At 31.6% G+C, this 23,691-nt stretch overlaps 1 protein-coding gene across 1 annotated transcript; it reads left to right on the top strand.

Annotated features, from left to right (window-relative positions):
- Positions 1-11,398: 11,398 nt before the first annotated feature.
- LOC133285229 (uncharacterized) lies at positions 11,399-14,217 on the top strand. Its single transcript, XM_061482437.1, has 3 exons — positions 11,399-11,719; positions 11,967-12,370; positions 12,795-14,217. The coding sequence occupies exons 1-3, from the start codon at positions 11,654-11,656 to the stop codon at positions 14,023-14,025; spliced, it is 1,701 nt and encodes a 566-aa protein (XP_061338421.1). The 5' UTR covers positions 11,399-11,653; the 3' UTR covers positions 14,026-14,217.
- The last annotated feature ends 9,474 nt before the right edge of the window (positions 14,218-23,691 follow it).

Here is a 23,691-nt window from a genome sequence, read left to right as displayed (position 1 = left end):
TACTTGTTGTTGAATTGCGGATAATAACAATAATTGGCAATAATAGGAGGAGAATGAAAACGAAATAAGGGTGGATACAAAAGTAAAGAAAAGAAAACGGACCAATAATGGCTGCACCCATCAAACAGTATCCAAGAAGAAAACACAGACACTGAGATGGGTAGTGATAATGCTGCTTTGTAAAACTTGTCATTTCATTAATAAAAGGAAGCTGAGACACAGCATGTGTAATAATATGCAGAAGCAGAACTAAACTTAAATGGGTACTTGGTATTGTTGGCTAGCATTTATATGACTAAAATGGTCCTCTGAATAATTACTGGCACCAACCCAAGAAATTAGGAATATCCCTTCTTATAAAATGTCTCCTATGGGGAAAAGATGAAAAGCAGAAGGGAGTAACTAACTTGCAACTAGTTATTGCTAGCTGATAGAGTAGCCAGGGACATTGAAATGAAGAGTCCAATCACATACTCAAAGAAATGGGAGTAATACATAAAAATTAATTTTGGGATATATATAGAGTAGGAAACAACTATCACATTATATAAAAAGGTGGACCCTCGGTTAGCCCATGCCTTAGTTTCCAACATTGATGATCTCTACCAATAAAACGGAACATCCCATCACAATGATGGACCCCAATTCCTTACAAGCTGGATCCCCTTAGCTGTTCCAGCGTAGCAGAGTAGCAGCAATGTGTATGGAAGATAACAAACTATGTAGACCCAGGTTTGTCCTTGTACCTTCGGCTCCGAATGGTCCCAAACCTGTGCGAACAACAGCAATACAAATGCTGCTTACGTCTCTAGAATTATGTGTAATCTCTAGTTAAGTTTATGTGTTCATGTATTCGAAAGTAATTGGCAAACTTAATACACTCATGCAATTTATTTAATGCTTTTACAAACGATTAGTATAATTTCAAGAGAAAAAAAAAACTAAAAGTGGAATGAAGTATAACACAATGGTATAAAGTATTTTATTATTTGTTGTATTATCAAACACAATTATTATTTTCGGAATAAAATTCTTCAAAATTATTGCAAGACACAAAAATAGAAAATAATTATTTCTTCTCAAAATTAGAGGTAATTGTCATGCATATTCTATTTTTCAATTGCTGTCACAATGTTTTCACCACCCTCCGGTTCATACACAGAGAAAATTAATGAAATAACTAATAGAAAATATAATATTTCATAATTAATTCAATAAATATTTCACCTTAACATAACCTTTCGCAATTAATATAGTTATTATGTCATATCACTTTCAATGGGGAAAATAATATCCTCCATAATTGTAAAAGCAAAAAAATAAATAAAAAATTTCCATGGTTGACCTCCTATTGAATTTCTCCATAATGAGATAATATCATCACATAACTAATAAACACATCCAATGCGTACCTATCTTTTAGGTGCCAAGACTTTTTCTCTTGATTGATGACATTTTATTAATAACCGGGATAATATTTTGTTGGAACCACCATCTTATGGAGAATTTGTTTTACTGCACTTCAATTCGGGAAATTAAGCTTCTTCTTTATATATATAAAGAAATAAAATATAATGTGGAGAGAATAATTTCTACAAGTGTCTTATCGAACACAAATTGAATCCGTCAAATAATTAATAAACTAGTGAGGAAATAAAAAAATAAAAAAATCAATGAAAAATAACAAAAGCTCCGACTCAAACCCAATTCAATTAGGGCCTCTCAAAACCACCGATAAAAAAATGCATAGCAATAGTATTCCTTGATTAATTTAGTTGATAACTAATGATAATTTAGGTTGACAATATTAATTTATTAATTTCAAAATGTATGGTTTATTATATGATGAGTTGACCTAATATACAAAGACTTGAATAATTTTTATACTGCATTTGGTTTTTACCAATATTGTATTAAATACACAACATCACACAATATGAATTTTTTAAGAAGATTAATAAGGATCAATTTTATATTTGTGAAATGACACACAATATAACAGTAATTTTTTTATGTCAATTTTTTCTAAAATAAATACTACACGAATTTAAAAAGAAGTGAATATAAATTTTTTGTATTGTATTTATACCGTGCGAATGAATCTTATTAAAAATTATCACCGTATAGAGTGAGCGTTTGCACCACATAAAAATTATCAGCGTATAGTCAATGGGCCAACGTTAAGTTATTCTAATAACTAACCAGATTAAAGAACTGTCAGCCATGTCATCGTAATGTAGTGACGTAGGAGACGACAGTCAGAGTCAGGACCCTTTCATTCCTTGATCACACTACTTTTAAAATTGCAATAATTTTTTTTAAAGAGAAATCTTATAATATTATTGAGTTTGAGGGAATTATGGGTGAAACTAGAACAGACCAGTCTACAGTGGACTACAGCTCGGTCTACGTCAGATCAGATCTGACTTAATATATTTTGTAAAATAGGGTGGGTTTGAGCCTTGAAAAGCTTGTTTAATAAATAAGTCGTAGGTCCACTTTCACAAAGCTTGGCCTATAAGCCTACAGGTCGACCTATATTGTACTATTTATTTTAAATAAAATAAAATATAATAAGTATGTCTTGAAGAAAAAATAAAAAATATTAATTTAATCAATTGCAATTATTTATAACTTAATTATATTCAATTATATTTTAATAGAAATCTAACTTTATTTCTTGTGTAGGAGGAATCAAGATCTCAGCATGTTAAATTGTGTATATGAATATATTAAAAGGTTTTTGGGAGAGGTTATACATACTATAAGCATCATGATGTGTTTGTTTGATTCATGTAGTTATTTTAATTTACATAATATGGATTTGTTTGTTGGATCTGATGAAATATATGTTATTTAGTTTGAATATTTTGCTTTTGAAAGTAACTTATATGCAAATTGTGATAAGTTTTGTTGTGATTCATGATTCTGTTTGGATATTAAAATTTAATTTTTTGTTTAACAACAGAATTTGAGTATTTTATAAAGTTGATTCATGGTTTTGTTTATAAGTAAAAAATTAACAGGCTAATATGTTAGGTCAGACCATTTATTTTTTTATAAACGAGTCAAGCCAGACTAATAGTTAGACTTGTACTAACTAGGCTTGAGTCAGGCCAAATTAAATTTTTTTGATATTGACTTAAACTTTTTGGAATAAAGTTTGGCCCAGTCCGACCAATTTCACAGCTGAGGGAACCCCTCAATCCTGCACTTGCTACTCGTTGGAAGTAGGGGTGTCCATGGGTCAGGTCAGGTCAAGTTTTTGTGCCGACTCGACCCAACTTGATTTTTATAGGTCAGGTATTTTGACCGACCCGCTTTAATTTGATCCAAGTTAGGTCTGACTTGGTTTGGATTTTTTTCAACTAGTTCAGAACCGGGTCGGATCTGACCTGACTTGATTTTTGAATAGGGTCTGACTTGGTTTCTGAAGTGGGTCAAATCCGACTTGACCTGTTTTTGACTTGGTTTCAAAACATGTTTTTAATTTGATTTTTTTATAGTTATTGATTTTTTTTAAAATCATGTAATTTAATTATTTATTTGTTTTAAAATATATAAATTTTATAATAAATTTGATATTTGTTGAATAAATAAAAGAAAGTAATTTTAAGACCCTGGACATGTGAAGCAAAATTAGTGAAAATTAATGAAAAGTAAAAGATGAGAGAACGCTCTTCCCATCTTAAGATGACAAATCACTAATTTTAACAATACTAAAAAAGATCATATTTTCGTTGAAATTTCTACGTTGTAAACAACAAAAATTTCGTCCCAAAGTTATTTTTTCGTCGAAATACTTTTTGTCGAAATGCGACGGAATTTTTTCTCTAATGAAATTTTTAAAAAATATAAATTTTCTATCAAAATTTTCGACGAAATTTAGTTTCCGTTAAAAGTTTTGACAAAAATGATTTCCTCCATCAAATATTTTAAACAAAAAAAGAATTCCGTCAAAATATTTTTGAATGTTTTTTGTTCAAAATTTCGATAGGAATGTATTTTGACGAAAAGTTCGACGGAAATTATTTTGAGAAAAATGTTTCATTCGAAACTTTCGACGAAATTTAGATTCTCTAATCAATTTTGACAGAATATTTTTTCCGTCAAAATTTTTTATCATAATAATTTTTGTCAAAATTTTTTACAAAATTTTTTGATAGAAATGTGTTCCGTTGAAAATTTTGATGAAAATATTTTTTATGAAAAACCTTGATGAAAATATTTTGTCGAAAATTTCCGCCGAAATTTGAATTCTGTAAAGAATTTTGATGAAATCTTTTTGCCGTCAAAAAATTTCGATAGAAATGTGTTTCGTCGAAATTTTTGATAAATATGTTTTTTTCTGAAATATTTTGACGAAATTTAAATTTCGTAAAAAAAATTGACAAAAAAAATTTTTCATCAATTTTTTTTACAAAAATGTTTTTTGTCACAAATTTGGATGAAAATATCTTTCGTCAAAAAATTTTAAGAAAATTTTTGATGGAAATATTTTTCGTAAAATTTTTTGACGTAATTGTTTTACGTTAAAACTTTTCTTTTAACGTAATTGTGATTTTTTTTTCTTTCTTTTTTCACATAATGGGTGTGGTCAAGTTTTGGGTCTATGAGTCATTATTAAAACAAGTTAGTTCGAAAACTAACTCAAATAAAAGTGATTCAGTATTTAAAATCAGTTAAAAAAAATAAGTATTTATAGTCCAGGTCAAGGTCAACTGATCAAAGGCAGGGCAATTGAACAAATTTTTTTGCAATACCTAATTGGAGGAGCGTTGCCAGCTGCTTGGTTTGAGTGAATTTTATTTATTTTGTTGGTATAATAAATTTTAGTTCGGCTAGTGAATAGTGAAACAATTATATAATTGACCATTAGGACATAGTATTGATTAGAAAATTATTACAATAAATCAATACAAATTTCACATGAAAATATTGGCAAGTTATTTTTCTATTGATGTGAGAATAAGAAGTTTTATACTCATTTATATTTTTTAATTTACTTATATGCAATGATTTATATAACTCAAAAAATAAAGTTGATAAATAAAAATGAAAATAATGGTTAAAATTGAAAGCGTAAATTATACTAGTGTAACTTGATATCACCCTAAATATAATAAAAAATTAATAAACTTTACTATATATTTCAATTATGACTCATATTAGAACATGGATAATGATTTGAAAAATTAATAATTAATTTACATTTACATTAATTTTATATTATTTCAAAATATAAGTGTATTTTGCGGTCCCTTTCACACTAAGGGAGCGTTTGGTATGAGAGATATTTTTTTTTATCGAGAAAAAAAAGTTACAGAGAATATGGCGGAATTTTTTTTATCTTGTGTAAGTTACAGAAAGTTTTTTGGTAGGCCAAAAATTTTGCCTAAAAAATTGAGTTATTATATTAATGCTATGTTTGGTTGCTTGTGAAATATATGCGGAAAAGTGGAATAAAATTACAAAAGTACCCATCATGTTTGAAAATTTGTTAAACCATTCCTTTTATGATAGGGTTGTGTGTGTCCAAGATTTTTAAATGTACTTTTCATAGGGTAGGCCAAGATTCTTGTTTCTTAGATAATAAAAATACCACCTTTTGAATTGCATTTATTTTTGTCAAAGTTCAGTTGAAAAAATTATTCATGGAAAACATTTTTTACCTGTATTTTTTAACTTATCTTATACCAAACATGGTAAACCTATTTTACCCACATCACTTTCCCACAAATTCTATCAAAATCTTCGTACCAAACACTTCCAAGAGAACTTTTTTCCTCCTTCCATTTTGAAAACTTTCTGATTGCATGTGAACTTTCAACTATAGCTCATAACTTACACAGTTTTTTTTTATTCTCATAACAAAACAACAATGTGGTGTGGGGTGTGTGAGTTAGGAGTGTGTGTAGTGTAGGGTGTTGTGTTCAATTCCTTGTAACCTCCAAAAAAAAAAAAAAACAACAACGAAAAAAAGTAATCATGCATTTTTATTTTTTTTGGTTATTAAGTAATCATGCATTTAAGTTTAACTGTGTCAAAATATACGTAGAAAATTAGTAATATCGTCCTTAGTTGTGGTGTCACGAGGGAAAAGAATCTGACGTGCCAAATTAATGACCTCAATATTGAATATTAAGAACGAGAATTTCAAGTTGTTCTAAATAATTTCCAACGGTGGCAGGAACATCCATATCATTATTTCAACGAAACAACCTTGGTACTTAATGGAGCCGGCATGCGTTGTCCTTGGCAGAGTTCAATTGTACCCTGCCTGTAGCAACTGGTGAGCAATATTACTGCAAACAATAAAGTCACATCTTCTCATCTTTAATATGAATCCATGTTTGAAATCGTACTCGATTATTCCGATTTTGAGTTTGTGCTAAAATAGTTCTTTAATATCAATGTAGATGGATGATCAACAAAGGCAAGGAAGAGAAATCCCTGAAGCAATTTGTTTTAAAAGTATCAACGAAAGTTGATACCTTTTATTTGGGTAGTCAAAACGAGTTTGAACTGGTGGACTAAGTTTTATAACTCACCTAACCTGTCAACTCGTCGAATTGAGTTTTTTGATTTTTTTTTTTTTAATGCAAAACAGGTTTGCCCAAGTTTTTTAATCTATTATAAAAAAATGGATAGAACTTGCTAGCTTGTTTTTTGGCATGTTAATGGCAGGACAAAATGGCTCCTCCGCTTTCATCATTTATGAAAGTATTACCTAAAATAAAATGTTATCAATTATTAAGTAACATTTGATATCAGAACATAATAGGACATTAATTCTATTTTGTGTTTTATGTATTGAAAAAATAAAAAAATAGGACAAGGAAATAAAAGTTGAAGTATTTTGTTCAAAAAATGGTAAACCTAAAGACAAAGTAACAGAATAAAACCTTACATTTTATTCTATTTTTAACAAGAGCTACCTTAGAGATAATGTGTAGATAATTTTTTTTCTCAAGACCCTAATTATCTTTTAGGGACAAGTTTGTTTGTTTGTTTTTTTTTCGTATTCCCACTACTCGAGTGAAAGAAGGGGCCCACACTTAATGTTGAGTTCAGTGATGTGAGCATTATTCAATTCTGACTCCAAAAATCATCTTCATGAAGTTTCGAACCCTACTCTTTTGAAAAATTCTATGCTGGAGCTCATATTGTCTCTTGAGTCAATCCTAAGAATTGTATTGATAATTTTGACTCAAAAAGTCATTTTCATGAAGTTTCGAACCCTACTCTTTTGAAAAATCCTGCCCGAGCTCATATTGCATCTTGAGTCAATCCTAAGAATTGTATTGATAATTTTAACTCTCTTATTATTTGTGCTTTTTTTTTACTCTACCTATTTATAAACAACTTAACTTATTGCGAGAAACTTTTCTAAAATTATTTTTTTCATGTTCAAGATTTGAACTCAAAGTTTCTTATTAAAGATAATAAAATCCTTACTTGAATAAGTTATAAATAGTAATACTTAGCTTAAGATACATATGAGGATTGTTCTTATTTTATATCATGTCCCCTCGATGTAAATAAAGCTGACGAACTCTCGCTCTCTGGTGAGAGAGCAGAGTCCAGATGCAGTGGAGTAGGGGGCAGCGCCCATATACTCATAAAGTCATAGTATTGTTGTGGTATTTGGATTATTTCATAATATTATTTTATTTAATCATTTGAATTTAAGCCCATGAATAATTATTACGACTTAGATGTATTTAAGCAAATTTATATTATCTTATAACTGAATTTATTATAATGAATATTGTGACAAGAATATAATTATAGATTTATGGAATGTAATCCTACATTGAGATGAATCGGAATAAATTGTGTATAATTCTTTTTCTTTCCATCTTCTATTTTTATTTTTTTTTATGATTGTGTGTGATTGAGCTTATTGTGAATTTTTTTTCTTGACACAGCATTCACGCATTTCTGTTATTGAATCGTAGCTTTTTACAAAATATTCATAAACATTGATTTTAGCGAATATGTGAAACATGTACACTCTATAATCAATAAGCCATTGCATCTACTTTTCTCATTACCCTCCTTTAGTACTCATCATGGACAAAATCTCAAAATGTTCCGATCATATTATTATGAAATATGTAAAGTTAAAAGAAGGAAAATTTACGGATTACCACATACAATCAATCAGAATAATCATTCAGAAATTGAGCATAACGGACAATTTATTGCCTTGTAAAATAAGAACTCAACAGTTTACCAAAAAATAAAAATAAAAATAAGAATTCAATATCAATTTTAGATGGAAAAGTAATTATCACTCTTTTCATAGCAAGAATTCAATATTTCTAGTATTAGTCAATTGAGTTTTGCCTTGTTGACGATCAGAGAGTCATTTGCTAAAAAGGAAAACCATATGAATTATTTAAAGAAAATCCAGAATCATCAGGTAAAGAAAAGAAAAAGAAAACATTTTTTTAATGGATTGAGCTGTCCTAGGTTTACATGCGAGGCTCAAATCATTGATCATGTATGTTATTATAGAATATATAAATTCCACAAAATGCAACAATAATACTAGTGGTCCAAAATAAAACAATGAAACAGAAAAAACAAAAAGGGCAGAGTCCTAAAACTGAGGCTTATCTAGAGGGACATATGATATGGAGAAGAGCCCTTGGGTTGTGGGACCCAAAATCCAGGAATGCCACGTGGAGACAGGCTAGCTTTACAGGGTGACATGGCAAACGGGGGGGGGGGGGGTAAGGAGGAGACGGCAATAGCAGTGCCCCAGATGGCAGGAACTGTACCAATTTTATAATGGGTGGTGGGGCCAATGGAAAGGGAAGTTAGAGAGCCTTTAAGATAAAACCTATCTGGCAATCTATCCAAATTCATGTGCATTCATTAATCAATATATGGGTGAAATAAAAAGCAAAGCAAAGTGAACCCTCCAAAAGAAAAAGCATGATTCTTGTGGCTTATGATACAAGAGTCTCTTTCTCATCCCCCATAAATATGCTCCTTCATTATTACAAATTCCTCCTCACTCCCTTTCCTTTATTACCTCTTCACCCTCACTCCGTCAACTAAGTACAAATTGGCACAATGTTTATTTATTCTCAAATAATAAAATAGAATTAATATTTTTGAAATTGTGATAAATTTTTAATTTTTTTATTTTCAGTAAAAATATTCATAAATTTTAAATTAAATTCAATATTATATTGCACGGATTGCTAACTAATTTTTATTATTATGACTACCAATTATCGAAGTAATGGCAAACTCTGATTTTAACTTTTGTAAATATAAATTTAAAAATTTTCAAATATTAATGACATAAATCTTTACAAACAAATAATTATTTTTTACTATTTTGTAGTTTTATTGTGCTAAATGAGAATTCATCTCTAAAAAATACTTAAAGAAGTCGAGTCAAACTTTATAATTTTTGAATGACTATATAACAAGATAAAATATAGCAATATATTTTTATGTGTTACATTAAATTTTACGAGATAAATAAATCAATTTTTTTTCTCCAAGTAACACACGGATAATACACTAGTAAAAAAAAACCCACACTTCGTTGAAAAGAAAACAATAGACTTGCGAAAGTAGTTTTAAGGATTAGTTGGAAGACAAAAATATAAAAGCAGGATTTAATTCAATTGCTCATAATTCCCCTCGTGTATTAATAATATCTGTCTATTTATCAAATTATAGCCTGGCCTGCTCTCAGCGACTATGGCAACTTGAAAAGTTGGTAAATCAGAATAATGATTAATGAGTAAAGAAGATTAAGGTGTGCTTTCATGTCAAAGTAGTGTTATTAAATATAGCATCGATTCAGTCGGGATACTGAATTACTGGATCACTGGTCAGATTGATGGGTCACTGGTCGAACCAGTTGACCCAGATATATATAGATATATGAAAATATGAACATATAAATTCAATTATATTCTCCATATCTAAAATGAATTAAACAAGGTTTATTAAATAAACTCAAAAACAATAAGCATAAATAAATAAAAATGAATGCTATTACTATGTCAATTTAAATTGTAACTCAGAATCTCTATAAACATACCTCTCAATGACAATGAACTCATATTTTTTAAATTTAACTACATTAAAATGACATATGTCACATTCTCTTAATTTATTATTTCGCAAATTACTTCAGTTTTAGAAGCTAAAATTTGAGGTCATTGTATAAGAGTATACTAGCAAATAAAATTACAAAAAGTTTTAAAATGAGTTCTACATTTTTTTTGACAATATGAAACAATTTTGATTTTTTTTTTTAAAATACATGACCTGACCGGGTCATTGGGTCACCGGATCACCGGGTTTGGCCGATTTTATCTGGGTTTTGACCGGGTCGATGTATGACCGGTCCAATGCTTAACCCGAACCGATCCAATGACCGGTTCGTCGAGTTCCGGATCGACCCGGCCGAGTCGGGCCGAATTTTACAACTATGTTTCAAAGTGAATCTCGATTGTTATTTGAAAGTTAATTATTTGATGTGTTATTTAATATGATTATGTAATGTGAAAAAAATTTAATTATTAATGGATAAATTAACCGTAATAATCTTATAATATTTTTTATTTTTTATTTTCATCACCATTAATTAATTTATAAATAATTAGGATACTCTAACGTGACGTAATCATATTAAATAGCGGATCCACTTGCTTGTTATTTATTTTTTTCACCAGATTTTGTCTTAAAGTCCTATGATCACGGTCTGTTTTACTATATGGGAGGTAGATATTTGTAAGTTGTTTCATTAATTACACTCAAAGATCACATGTGGAGGTCCTATTTCTTCATTTTTCTCTTCTATTCTCAACCTTGTTGAGTAATTTGTGTTAATGATGGGTGTTACGCAAAAGAGACAGAAAAGTAAGAGTGATGACCAGCTATCCGATACAAATATAAGTCAACGTATATAAGGGTAAAATCGTAATTTGGGGATGATCAGAAAATAAACCATCGATGGAGCTTCTTACACCCTCACCCTTTGCTTACTTTTCGGGCAACTTGCTTGACTTATCTTTTCCCGGTGGTTGAACCCAAGGACCCGTGAAGGGTCACCGGATATACCCAGTCATAATTTCCGCCCACGCACTGAATCAGGTCACAAACTAGACTCTGTTTCCCCATATTATATTAAAAAAAAGTCATAAATTTTAGGGTCATAAACCTACAACAAGGCCACAACATAGTAGTGTGGTGAGATAGAGTCTCTAATCTCTATGGTGGGTTGCCAGCTATGATATAGAAGGATGACAGCTTTTGCATTAGGGTCAAAGTCGTCAATATCTCTTTCAATTTTATTTTTTTCCCCTTATATTTTAAGCAACTACCATTTCTGCGTCCACTTATATATCTATATTACATGAAATTCACAGTGCTATGATGTGCTGAGTTAAAATCCCTCATTTGTTCTCTCTAAAACTCATAACCCATTTTCTTTCTCATTCTTCCCCCCATCCCTCCCCCCTTATATATATTTCTCTTCCCTTTATTATAAGAGAAGAGAAATTATGTGCGTGCTTTAGAGTGAGGGAGAAGAAAGAAGGGAGAGAAAGGGAGTGTTTGATATTTTGATGGTCCAAGGCTGAATCTTCTGCCACAACACCACCATCCACTAACAATGACTGTCACTACTGCCTATCTCAATGCTACAGAAAAGAAACACTGGTGGCTCACCAACCGAAAGGTAATTTCTCCACACCCCCCGTTTTTAAGACATCTCTAGTTGTGGGTTTGGATCAAAATACACCATTTTCTGCAATGACTATGTTGTTTTGTTGTTGTCTCTTGTCAGTTTTCAACAACATTGCAAGAGATTTATCAAAAGATTTCGCCTTTTTATTTATTTATTTTGGGGTTTCATATCCAAATGATGGGAATCACATGTTAATATATGTCTATGTCTATGTCTCTGTCTCTGTCTGTGGTTGTAGATTGTTGAGAAATATATCAAAGACGCTCGCAGCCTCATTGCGACCCAAGAAGAGAGCGAGATCGCTTCGGCTCTGAATCTTCTAGACGCGGCTCTGGCCATCTCTCCACGGCTAGACCGAGCTCTTGAGCTGAGAGCGAGGTCTCTTATCTATCTTCGGAGGTTCAAAGACGTAGCAGATATGCTTCAGGACTACATTCCGAGCCTCAGAATGGCAAACGATGATTCGAGCTCTGTTTCTTCGGATAGCTCATCTCAACAGCTTTCAAGGGAAGGTGTGAAGCTCCTCTCATCCTCGGATTCCCCTGTTCGGGATCAGAGTTTCAAGTGCTTCTCTGTCTCTGACTTGAAGAAGAAAGTCATGGCAGGACTCTGTAAAACTTGCGACAACGAAGGGCATTGGAGGTAAAAACTGAAAAAATACAAATAATTTTTTTTGAAAAAATGAAGTGCTATTATTGCGTTTCATTGGTTTTGCAATCTGTCCCTGTCCCTGGATTTTCATTCATTTATAATCGTGGGTTTTGAGATCAGATCGGACTCCCCAGTACTTATTATATGGGGTTTGAGTAAATGCTCGTGCCAGCAATAATGTCATGTTTCCCAACCCTTACATTTAAAAGATCATATTAATTGAATGAACCATAAAAATTATAGCACGGAAAGCCAATACAAAATATAGTGTAGTTAAAAGAGTAAATAGTAAAATAGTTCTCGAATTTTAGCTATTTATCACACACCACCAGTCCTTTTTTACAATTTCTGCGTCCACAAATAATAAGATGAATAAATTAAGTGTTTTTTTTTTTTTTTTTTTTTTGGGTTACAGGTACTTGGTTTTGGGTAAAGCATGCTGCCACCTAGGCCTAATGGAGGATGCAATGGTTCTTCTACAAACAGGTAAACGCCTAGCCAGCGCCGCGTTCCGCCGCGAGAGCGTGTGTTGGTCCGACGACAGCTTCTCACTACCCAACACACCATTCTCCGGTGACGCCAACACGAACACACCACCCACCACGCCACCCGGCACCCCTCTCACCGAGTCCGAAACCGTCACACAACTCCTCGCACACATCAAGCTCCTCCTCCGGCGCCGTGCCGCCGCAATCGCCGCCCTGGACGCAGGCCTCCATTCTGAGGCCATACGCTACTTCTCAAAGATCGTTGAAGGCCGGCGCGGCGCCCCACAAGGGTTCCTCGCCGAATGCTACATTCACAGAGCCACCGCGTACCGTTCCGCAGGTCGAATTGCAGAGTCCATCGCCGATTGTAACCGGACACTAGCCCTGGACCCCACTTGCATCCAAGCTCTAGAAACCAGAGCCTCTCTTCTCGAAACCATTCGTTGCTTTGTGGATTGCTTGCACGACCTGGAACACCTGAAGCTCCTTTACAACTCCATCTTGCGCGATCGCAAGCTCGCGGGTCCTGCGTGGAAGCGCCAAAACGTGAGGTACAGAGAGATTCCTGGTAAACTCTGCACCCTCACAACAAAGATTCAAGAACTGAAACAAAGGGTTGCTTCCGGCGAGACCGGCAACGTTGACTACCATGCTTTAATCGGGTTGAGACGAGGTTGTTGTCGATCGGAATTACAGAGAGCTCATTTGTTGCTCTGTTTGAAGCACAAGCCCGACAAGGCTACCAGTTTTGTCGATCGGTGTGAACTCGCGGACGAACGCGATCTCGAGTCGGTTAAGGATAGGGCGAAGATGTCGGCGTTGTTGCTGTTTAGGTTGCTTCAAAAGGGTTACACGAACGTGATGTCTACTATCATGGATGAAGAAGCTGCTGAGAAACAGAGGAAGAAGGCTTTGCAAGCGGTTCAAGTTCAGGTGCAAGTGCAACAAACAACAGTAACAGAACCTGAATTGAATAATAATAATAATAATAAGTCGGATAAGTTGGAAATCAAGTGCACTATGTCTTCTCCTTCCACAGCCAATCCGTCTGTTTTTCAAGGTGTATTTTGCCGTGATCTTTCTGTGGTTGGGAACTTGCTTTCACAGGCGGGGTTCAACCGTTCAATTCCGATGAAGTACGAGGCTTTGAGCTGTTAATTAATTGGGGATGTTTTTTCAGGCAGAAAGAAGCTGCTCCGGTTTGTCACTTACTGTACAAAAAGGGTTAAATTTTTGGACTGCCGGAAAATTTTGTCACTTTTTTTTTTTTTTAATGTTTTACAATTTGCTATTTATTATATTCATCTACTAGATGTACAGGATATCAGTTTGAAAGTCTAATTTTGGACTTTGGACATGCCTTACTGTTTATAATCTTGCCAAGTCTTTCAAATTATTTTATTATCACCTTATATAATTACTTAAAAAGAAATTTAAATCTTTTAATGATAAGCTGACCCGGTATAAAATGTTAATATAAAATTTTTTTATGCGTTGAATGAAATTTTAAGATACTTTTGTTTCGGATGGACATATACATTTACATATTTTGTTTTGGGCAATTGACAAATAAGGCTTTCCTGCAGCAGTAGCCCGGAAGAGAAACTGTAGCTGCTGCTGTGTGCCTCGACTCTGCCCCATGTCTTGTCTTATTGCATTCAATTTTCCTTTGGTTAGTTTAGTCCATCCAATAAATTCACTTTTCTGACATTCCATTAGATTTTCGTTACATCTGTATCTACCAAAATTTTTGCTGCTTCCCAAGTGTAGCCGTCAGAGCTTATCTTACACTCCTGCTTGAGTTAAACTTAAGGGTTTAATTTTTCTTATGTTGTAGGATTGTAGGAAATAAAAAAAAGTAGAGAGAAGTTAAACGTGAGTCTCATATTTTATATTAAAAAAGAAAAGAAAAATTAATTGGCACGGAAAACGAATTTGTGTAGGAAAATGGGAGTATCTCATGTGGCATGAGAATATTATTTCCCTAAACTTAAAATAAGCTAATTCAAATCCAACATACTCTAATGATGACAAAAAAATAGTTAATCAATCAAGTCACTTGCCTTGGTGAATTAAATAAGTTAAGCTACTTAATATTTTTTCAAAAATGAAAAATAAAAATGTGGGATCCTCGTCCTGTCTGGTGGCTCTTCTTCGATTCCTGGTTGTGTTTTGGGGATTTAGTCGCACAAATGTACATATGCGTTGGTGTTTGAACTTTAAACCTGCAATGACCATACATCTGCTCCACGCTTATTGATTTTATATGGGTGAGGGTCTCTTTAGTATGGATATTTTTCGGTGGAAAGAAAATGAAAAGAGAGACTTGTGGAGGAGGTTTAGGGATAAAAGAGAAGAAGGAATAAAATAGACAAGAAAAGAAAAAAGGTGGAGCAGTCATTGTTTTTCTTGTTTTGAATCATACAGTAAAAAAATAAATAAAAAATTCCTCTTCATTATTTGTTATCATCTCTTCCTCCCGTTATTATAGTTAATTTGATTTGTTAAAAAAATAAGGAAAAAATAATAATTTTATTAATTGTTTAAATAATATAGTTATGGGGTTGTTTTTTTTTTTTTTTTTCATTTCCTTACATACTGACCCTTTTGACATGCAAATACGAAAAGAAAAAAAGAAAAGGAATGCAGTTTTCTTGTACTTAATATCGATAAAAATAAATAATAGAACCAATAAAAAGTCTCTTTTTTTTTTCCTTTTCATTCATTTAAAAATGGGAAAAGTGTATATCATTATAAAGTATGTAAAGTTGTGTCATTTTATGTAAAAGAAAAATATAGATAAAGGAGGAGAGAGAGTTGACAAAAAAATATAAAGGTGTGGGTTCCATCTCTTTGTGAGAGTGAAAGAATATAAGTTGTGTCATTTAAATGGACAAATATTTTTCTCTTTAAAAATTGACATTAATATTCGTCTTGTTCAATGTGGATGCCTCAACTAGTTAAATTGTTTTTCTTGGGTCTTTCTTTGGGAAAATAATTCGATGGTCCCTTTCTCTCTCTTCTTTCTTTCTTTCTCTCTCCTCACCTTTCTGTCTACCCGGCTCATGTGAGCCGGGATCGCTGAATAATTACTCCTTCCTCTGATGTGGTTGTTGAAGTTAGTGCTCCTCTATATGCTTCGAAAGGCGCGGTGCCCCAACGAAAACCCGACACAATTCGATATTAAATTAAAGCGGAATATACAATTAAGGTTGGATTTAGATTCTATCACATGAAAAAGTGATCATATAATCATATTATTTGATCACAACCAATTATTAATGACGAGATAAGAGAATAAAATGGTATGATTTTTAAATAAGTAATTGTGATCAAATAACATAATTATATAACCATTTTGTCCTGTAAAAGGATCCAAATCCATTAAGGGGACGTTTCGTACATGATATATTTTTTTTAGTGGAAAAAAAGATATTTAGTAATATGTTGAGAAACATTTGTTATAAAAAAATGTTTGGTAAACCAAAATTTTACCGAAAAAGTTGGATTAATTTAATAATATTATGTTTGGTTGGTGAGAAAATATTAATAAGATTATGAAGTAAAATGACAAATATACCCTTTAAATTTGAATCTTGAATATCTTCAAAGACGTCCATTTTAGCATTTGTCTCTCTGCAGACCCATTTCTTTCTATCCGAACAATTACTTCAGCTCTCTTCCTTTATTTCTTCACACACCCATTGGGCAGTCCTACAGCTCATAATAAATCCACCGCAAGATGAAAAGAAACACTACAGTAAAGGAAAACAAGCCAGAGGCAAAGAAAAAAAGAAACAAAGGAAGAATTGGTGGATCTTGGGAAGGACGCAAAGCAAGAGTACACGAAGTCGAAGAACAAGCCCCCTAACGATGTGTGATTTTGGGTTGCTGTACTGTAATGCACATGGTCTGAGATGTATTGTATGATGAGGGCAATTTTGTCTCCAAATTTAGTTGAGCGATTCTCAATAATGGGAAAGAAAAAAAACCACGGATGGAATGATATTGTGTTTAAAGAATGTGTAGTTGAAAAAAAAAAGATGAAGAAAAAACTTTGCTTGGATAATTTTTCTTTTCTCCCATATCAAACATGGAAAAGTAATTTCCCTCACCCACTTTCTCATCATTTCAAACAAATAACTCGTACCAAATACTCTCTAAGGTTAGATACAAACCGGAGATCCTATAATAATAATAATGCGGAGAAAATCATCCGTTGTCAATTAATAAGATAGATTATTTTGGTTATTATGTTACTTTTGTTTATATAATTTTTATATATCTTTATATAAACTGAAATTCAATTTAAACAATTCAATCGATCACCACTAATTAAACATTAATCCACTAATATGCTACCTCAATCGAATCAATCACCATATCAATATCTATTTTTTTTAATACATTAAAAAATTACATACACAATCTATTACATAACTATTCACATTCATCATCATTAGACTAACCTAAGTTGGTTAATCTCTATATATTTCTTTTCCGCCCAAATAGTCCGTTACAAAAAATCTTGGAAGTTTGGAGAACCAATCCATTGTTTTTAGGAAAAAATGTTTGTATATTTAAATGATATAACTTATATCATTTCACTCTTACAAAGAAGTAGGACCCACACCTTTATATTTTTTTATCTACTCTTTCTTCTTTTTTATCTATCTCTTTCTCTCATTTAAAATGATATAGTTTTATATCTTTTAAAAGGAAGTTGTTATATTTACAACCCAAATAATTTACAAACTCTTACAATTATATCTTAACCGTTGATTTTCGTCAATTAACGGTTGTCATTTATTGTGAATTAATAATTAATTAATAAATTTGATTTACGAAAATCTTAACCATTGATTGACGAAAACCAACGATTAAGATATAATTATAAAAAATTCTAAACGAAAATAATTTGTAAATATAATTTTCCTATGTTAAAATTAAAATGATAGATACTGTTTTATCCTATTCCTGCGGATGATGTCCTTGAACATGACTTTTGAGTCCATGAGGTTATTGGATGTGGCCTGTGGGTAGATAATAGTGGGGTAAACTGGTACAAACTCTTGAAGGTCATAATTATGAAGTCGTGCATTAGGGAAAAGGAGTTGTCAGTTTTTCTTACTCAGTTCTGTACACATATACAGCAAAAGTAAGGTGTCTTTGTCTAATCTACACTCAATACAAGAAAAATAAAGGGATTAGAGAGGAAATGTCAAATCAACTTTTACGTTCCCATGACGAGGTCTTTACCCATGTGCTCCGTACTGCCAATTTTGATTGAATAAGTTGCCATTTTTCACATAAAACGAAGTATTAAGGTACAAATTAAATGGATTTAGATATTCGTACGTGAAAAAATAATTATATAATTATATTATTTAATCATAATTATTTATTAATAATAAAATAAAAAGAGGAAAAATATATGATTTTAAATAAATAATTATAATCAAATAATATCATCACATAATTATTTAAATAAGAGAATTCAAATCCGAGATAAAGATGTGGGGATTTGCGAATCAGAGGAGCAGGTGATGGTGCACTGCTAAGGCCTGTCCTTGAAAGCTAGTAAAAACTGTTTACGTGTGGACAAATTTAACAGGGTACTTGGGAATCAATGAGGACTTTTATTTTAACTACCAAAGTCTAATAATGTTTTTTTCTTTTAGGCATGGCTTCTGATGCACGTAAAAGCCTGTGAGTTTCTCCTCCCATCATGTAAAAGATGCCTTATTACGTTCCTACAGTGATTCCCTGGTTTTTCTTTTGTAAGAAGGATCCAACTGTTCTGTTTGCCAGATAAAAGTTTGAATGAATTCGCATATGCTGATTTTCAAGAAAGCGACTTAAAACTTGGGATGAAATTATGCAAAGAGCCAACGACCCTTCCCTAAGCAAATAACAATAATAAGCATAAAAGAAATTCCATCTGTCAAATTAGAAAGGAACAAACTGCATGCAACTATGAGTTAATTATTTTCAAGATAGAGTAGAGGCTTTCAAAAAATTGATTGTTTTGTTTTTTATTTTTAAAAATGACAAATAAAATCAACCAAACTTACTTTCTAAAATGACAAATATTTTGAAATGAATGAAGTATGATAGTTAGTGGTGACAACTTTCAACGCAACTTGAATACTATACAGATTTTTATTTTTTATTTTTTTTACTAATATTAATATATATAGGGTTTGTGTCGAAAAAAAATCGTATAATGTTCACGTTGGGGGTCTTATTTGCATATAGGGTTTAAACACGAATAACTATTCGTATCACTATTTCTATAGAAGATTTACATGTTTGTTTGGAAATCATATCAATTTAAACCTGCCACGTTAACCCAAATTACCACCCTTAATGATGTTGTCCTATGTTCGTTCGGTTTATAATAATATAAATTCTTGAAGTTATCATACAAGAAGACAAGGGAAATAGTAAATATAATTAAGTAATTATGTTCTTCTTCTTTTTTTACACAAATTATGTACTTCTTTTTTATTATACAAATTATGTACTTCTTTGCTAGTGGGATTAGCGGACGCAAATTCAAACTGAACCAGGGTTACATCATCCCCTACCTTTCTTGTTAGCTACCTATACTGCTTCCCAACCCAGTCAAAAGTATAATTTTTAAAAACAAAGTCTAATCTATGGTGTTGTTTAATTTTTTTTGCAAGCTGGTGTATAACGAAATTTATTGTATAACGTATATTTGTATACTTCTAAATTCTAATGGCCATTGCACTGCTAGTACTAAGCTGAAATTTGAATGCTATATATAAGTGAATTTCCGTTTTTTAAGAGGGAAAAAACAAGCAAGACGTATTGGAAATGATGAATGACATTGGTGGAAAAGAGGAAAACATGCCCCGCACATCTCCGTCATTCATTTGAACAACAAAATAATACTCTCTGCGAAAGCATGGATTATGTAGGCATGAGCAAATTAATTAAGTGTTATTGAACTGTTCTCTGACAGAATACTGTTTTATTTATTTATTTAAATTAAACTTTAATATTCGTATCGAAAGCATAATTTAATATCTTGTGGCGAAAGAAAAGGTGCGTCTCACGAGGGCACCATTTCTTTAGTACGTTATTCTTTAATTGGTCAGAGCCTTTGGGGGCATCTAGGAAAGACTTGTCTTACTAAGTCTATATCCAATGGCTAGGCTTGGTTCACATGAAACGACACCAATATATATCCTGTTTAAGAGGAGTTGTACTATATTCTATATTCTATATACTATTTAATATTAAATATTATAAGCCATATAACTTATGGAATGTAATACATATATAATTTCTCGTTAAGGAGACTTTACCTAGAGAAAGGCACGAAATATATAAGAGGATATTCTTATTTTTATTTTTGGTGGTGGGGGGGTATTACACGTGATGTTTGAATGAAGGGAACATTGAAAAGAAGGGAAGTCGTGGCCAGATATAATCATGCAAGTGGCACCATGTGCTGCTATCATGTGCCTTCTTCTCTGTCCAAACAATCATGGATTACGTAGTGTCTTCTCTTAAGAGCTCGTGTCATAATGTGCTGGATGAAATATCTGACATTTTCTTTTCACATTATGTATTTTAATTATTCATTATACCTAATAATGTAATGCAAAGAGGCATAAAAGAAAAGGTTAGAAAAGGAATGTGTGTTTTTTTCTGAGTAGCTGGGGACATGGGGAATCGAATTTCATTGCAAGTTAAAAAAAGGGATGAGTTTTATTGAGATCTGAGTCCGCGGTGAACAATCTTCCTTTACAACTCATCTCGTGAATAGTTTTTATGTCACTATATGCACACTACTAACACTAGTCTATATATCAAGTTTGCTAACTTACTTATATTTTGAATGATGATGGCTTTTGAATCCATTCCAAGCTCAAGGAGTGGTGTGAAAAATAACCAATACTTTGAAGTAAGATTCCATTAATTAGTTAATAGGATCTCAATTCTCAGGATATGATCATACCATAGTGTAATGTTTTATATTGCCTATCAATCAAATCTAAATATTCCATCATTAAAGAACACGCATGTAAATTACTATGGTCGTTACCATTCCTACTAAAGGTGAAGAACACATTTCGACTCTTATTTCTAAAGTTTCAGTTGAACTACAAATTAACAGTTCTTAACATTTAATAAAAAAAAAAAAAAAAACGTGAGGTATCAGGTTGTGGATATGTTCTTGCGCACTGTAATTGACAGACCCAGCAGATCATGTGGCTGAACCGGAAAGTCCAAAGAAAATGGTATTGTCAAGAATATCATAATTGTAGGACCATATACTTCGTTAGTAGTAGGGGGAACAAAAGAACTGAAAAATTGAACTGAAGTGTAAATTAAACATTTAAAAAAAATTAATTCTTCATTTTGAAATATTTTTTTAAATTTTTTCTGAATTGAATTGGTTTAAAAAATTACGAACCGAATTATTTTTTATTTTTATTTTTTATTTTTCTCTCTCTCTATTTTTCTTATATTTATTTAGTACCTTTTTTATTTTTATTTTTATTGTTTTATTTCTTTAGTTTTCTTTTTTCTCTTATGCATCTCTCTCATATTTTTACTTTATTTTATTTTTCTTTCTAATTATTTATTTATTTTTTTAAAATTTATGGCATTATTTATATTTATATTTTTTTATTTTTCTTCAATATTTTCATATTTATCAATCAGGTTCAGAACTGGTTTAAAAATCAATTTTTGGGGTGCGAAAAAGAACCACAAAAAATATTACACTTACAAAATTAATTTTTAAAAACGAGTTCTTGAACTGAATTCTTTTTAAAAACAATTAGTTCTTGAACCGAAAAACAGTTCAAGAATTGAACTATATTTTTCTTTTCTTTTCATTTATTTTTCCTTTTCCCTTTCCATTTTTTTCTCTTATTTATTTATTTGTTTTTTTCCTTTTTTATCCTTTTTTTTATTTTCTTTTTTCTCTTATGTATTTTTATTTCTTATTTTTTTTATTTTAATCAGTTATTTCTATTTTTTAATTTTCAATATCATTTATATATATTTTTAATTTTTAATTTTTTTCCTTCAATCTTTTTGTAATTTTAATTTGGATTAAGAATTGAATTTAAAAACTTGCTATGAACCGGTTCAACTGAATTGAACTAATAAGCCAATTCACTTTTCATAACTGAATTGCTTTTTTTAATTCAATTCGATTCGACAAAGAAAATTGAACCGAACTTAATCATGCACACCCCAAGGAAAAAGTAAGCTAATCAAAGATTTTTGTAATTTTCACGTGCACCTGAAAAGTTGTATGCGGTAAGCCTAGTACGTCTTTGTAATAGAGATTGGTGGTTCCTACTTTCTGAGGTTTCCCTCGGGGAAAATAAACAAAAAACTTTTTTTTTTTAGTTTTTCTTCTCTTTAAAAGTAGAAGCTTAACTAAACATATTTTTATGAAAACTTTTATTATAAAAATGGTTTTTTTATATAATGAAGAAAAAAAATTAAAAGTTAAAAACTCTTAACAGGAGTTTTTTGTTAAGATGTATATCAATTTTTTGGAGTACTCATATTTATTTTATAGTTTTACCTTTATTCTAAAGTTTTATTTATATACGACTTAGGATAAAAAGCTCATGAGCTTAGTCTTACTTCACCGTCGAGAAACGAAAGAAGACGAAAAAAATATTGCGGAATCCAAAGTAGCTCTCGTATATGGTCAAATAAGAGTATTCTAAACAAATTCATAGAATTCAAGGAACAATTCATCCTAATAATAAATTATTTTATTTTCACTCATTCAAAACTATCACAACAGCTTTATATAATCATCAAACCATTTTTAACTTTGTTTTTCAGACTTTTTTTTTAACTTTATCTTAAAAAAGAGAGGTGTGAAACAAAGCATAAGTAATTGTACAACGATAGGCTTCGTGATCCAACGAACTCGTTTAAGATGGACAAAAGTTACAACAAAACCAAGGACTTTCCTCCTCTTATTCAAGCGACATCAACTAGTTAAACTACATCACCAATAGGCCAAATTACACTAAGTTTAAAGTAATGAGTCCTCTCACTTATATAAACTTCACTTAATTTATTATAAACCAATGTGAGATTCTACCACATTTGAATATTTCAATAATCTTCGCTTCAAGTGTGAAACCTTATATTAGTATACTTCCTTCAACAAAAGTATCTACAAGTACCCTAGGTTTAAATATTCAACTTTCCTTTAGCTAAATACTTGTTAGTTCGAGCCCAACTTAATTATGGTATTGTACAGCGGGGGTACATAAGATGTGTCCCATGGAGGGTGAAATATGTTGATATAGGGGGTGTCTATAGTGGCAGTGATAGTGACCAAAGCACTAGTGAAGCTTCCCATGAATGTGCATCAAAAAGTATGGTAGCTTAGGCCGGTTACTCGTAGTGTAGTGTTCCAAGCAGGATACAATGTAACTACTCGGTAACACGTCGGTCTTCATGTCTTGTTTGTTTGTTGTCATCAAGTATGAATTGTCTGGTTGGCGATGTTTGAGTGCTTCAAGAGAATTTTCTATTCTGGCTTGCGATTGTGTTGAATTTTTGTTGTCTTCAAAGATGTGCGTTGCCATTGAGGAGCGGCTTCAAATGTTGTTGAAGTATATATAATTTAATAGTAAGAGTAAGCTGGCGAGTCCATGTTGAATCAAGTAACCTGAAGATGATAGTGTGTTCCAAGAGAGAGAGATGATGGAGATCTTGCTGATAAAAATATATGTTCCCTTCTTCAGCAATAAAACTAGGCGATATGAAAGTATGATAAATAATGCCCAGTGACTTGGGTCT

This window comes from Gastrolobium bilobum, unplaced genomic scaffold (genome assembly GCF_033153095.1).
Source record: "Gastrolobium bilobum isolate Gb01-03AN ecotype WA unplaced genomic scaffold, APGP_CSIRO_Gbil_v1 utg12170, whole genome shotgun sequence".
NCBI classification, from domain to species: Eukaryota; Viridiplantae; Streptophyta; class Magnoliopsida; order Fabales; family Fabaceae; genus Gastrolobium; species Gastrolobium bilobum.
This window is presented reverse-complemented; position numbering and strand designations above follow the sequence as displayed.

What these genes read in the sequence shown, in the direction of transcription:
- LOC133285229 (XM_061482437.1), top strand. Translation starts at nt 11,654, where the DNA reads ATGACTGTCACTACTGCCTATCTCAATGCTACAGAAAAGAAACACTGG. An exon ending in GGTGGCTCACCAACCGAAAG is followed by an intron (nt 11,720 to 11,966) that starts GTAATTTCTCCA and finishes CTGTGGTTGTAG; the next exon opens with ATTGTTGAGAAATATATCAA. An exon ending in GACAACGAAGGGCATTGGAG is followed by an intron (nt 12,371 to 12,794) that starts GTAAAAACTGAA and finishes TTTGGGTTACAG; the next exon opens with GTACTTGGTTTTGGGTAAAG.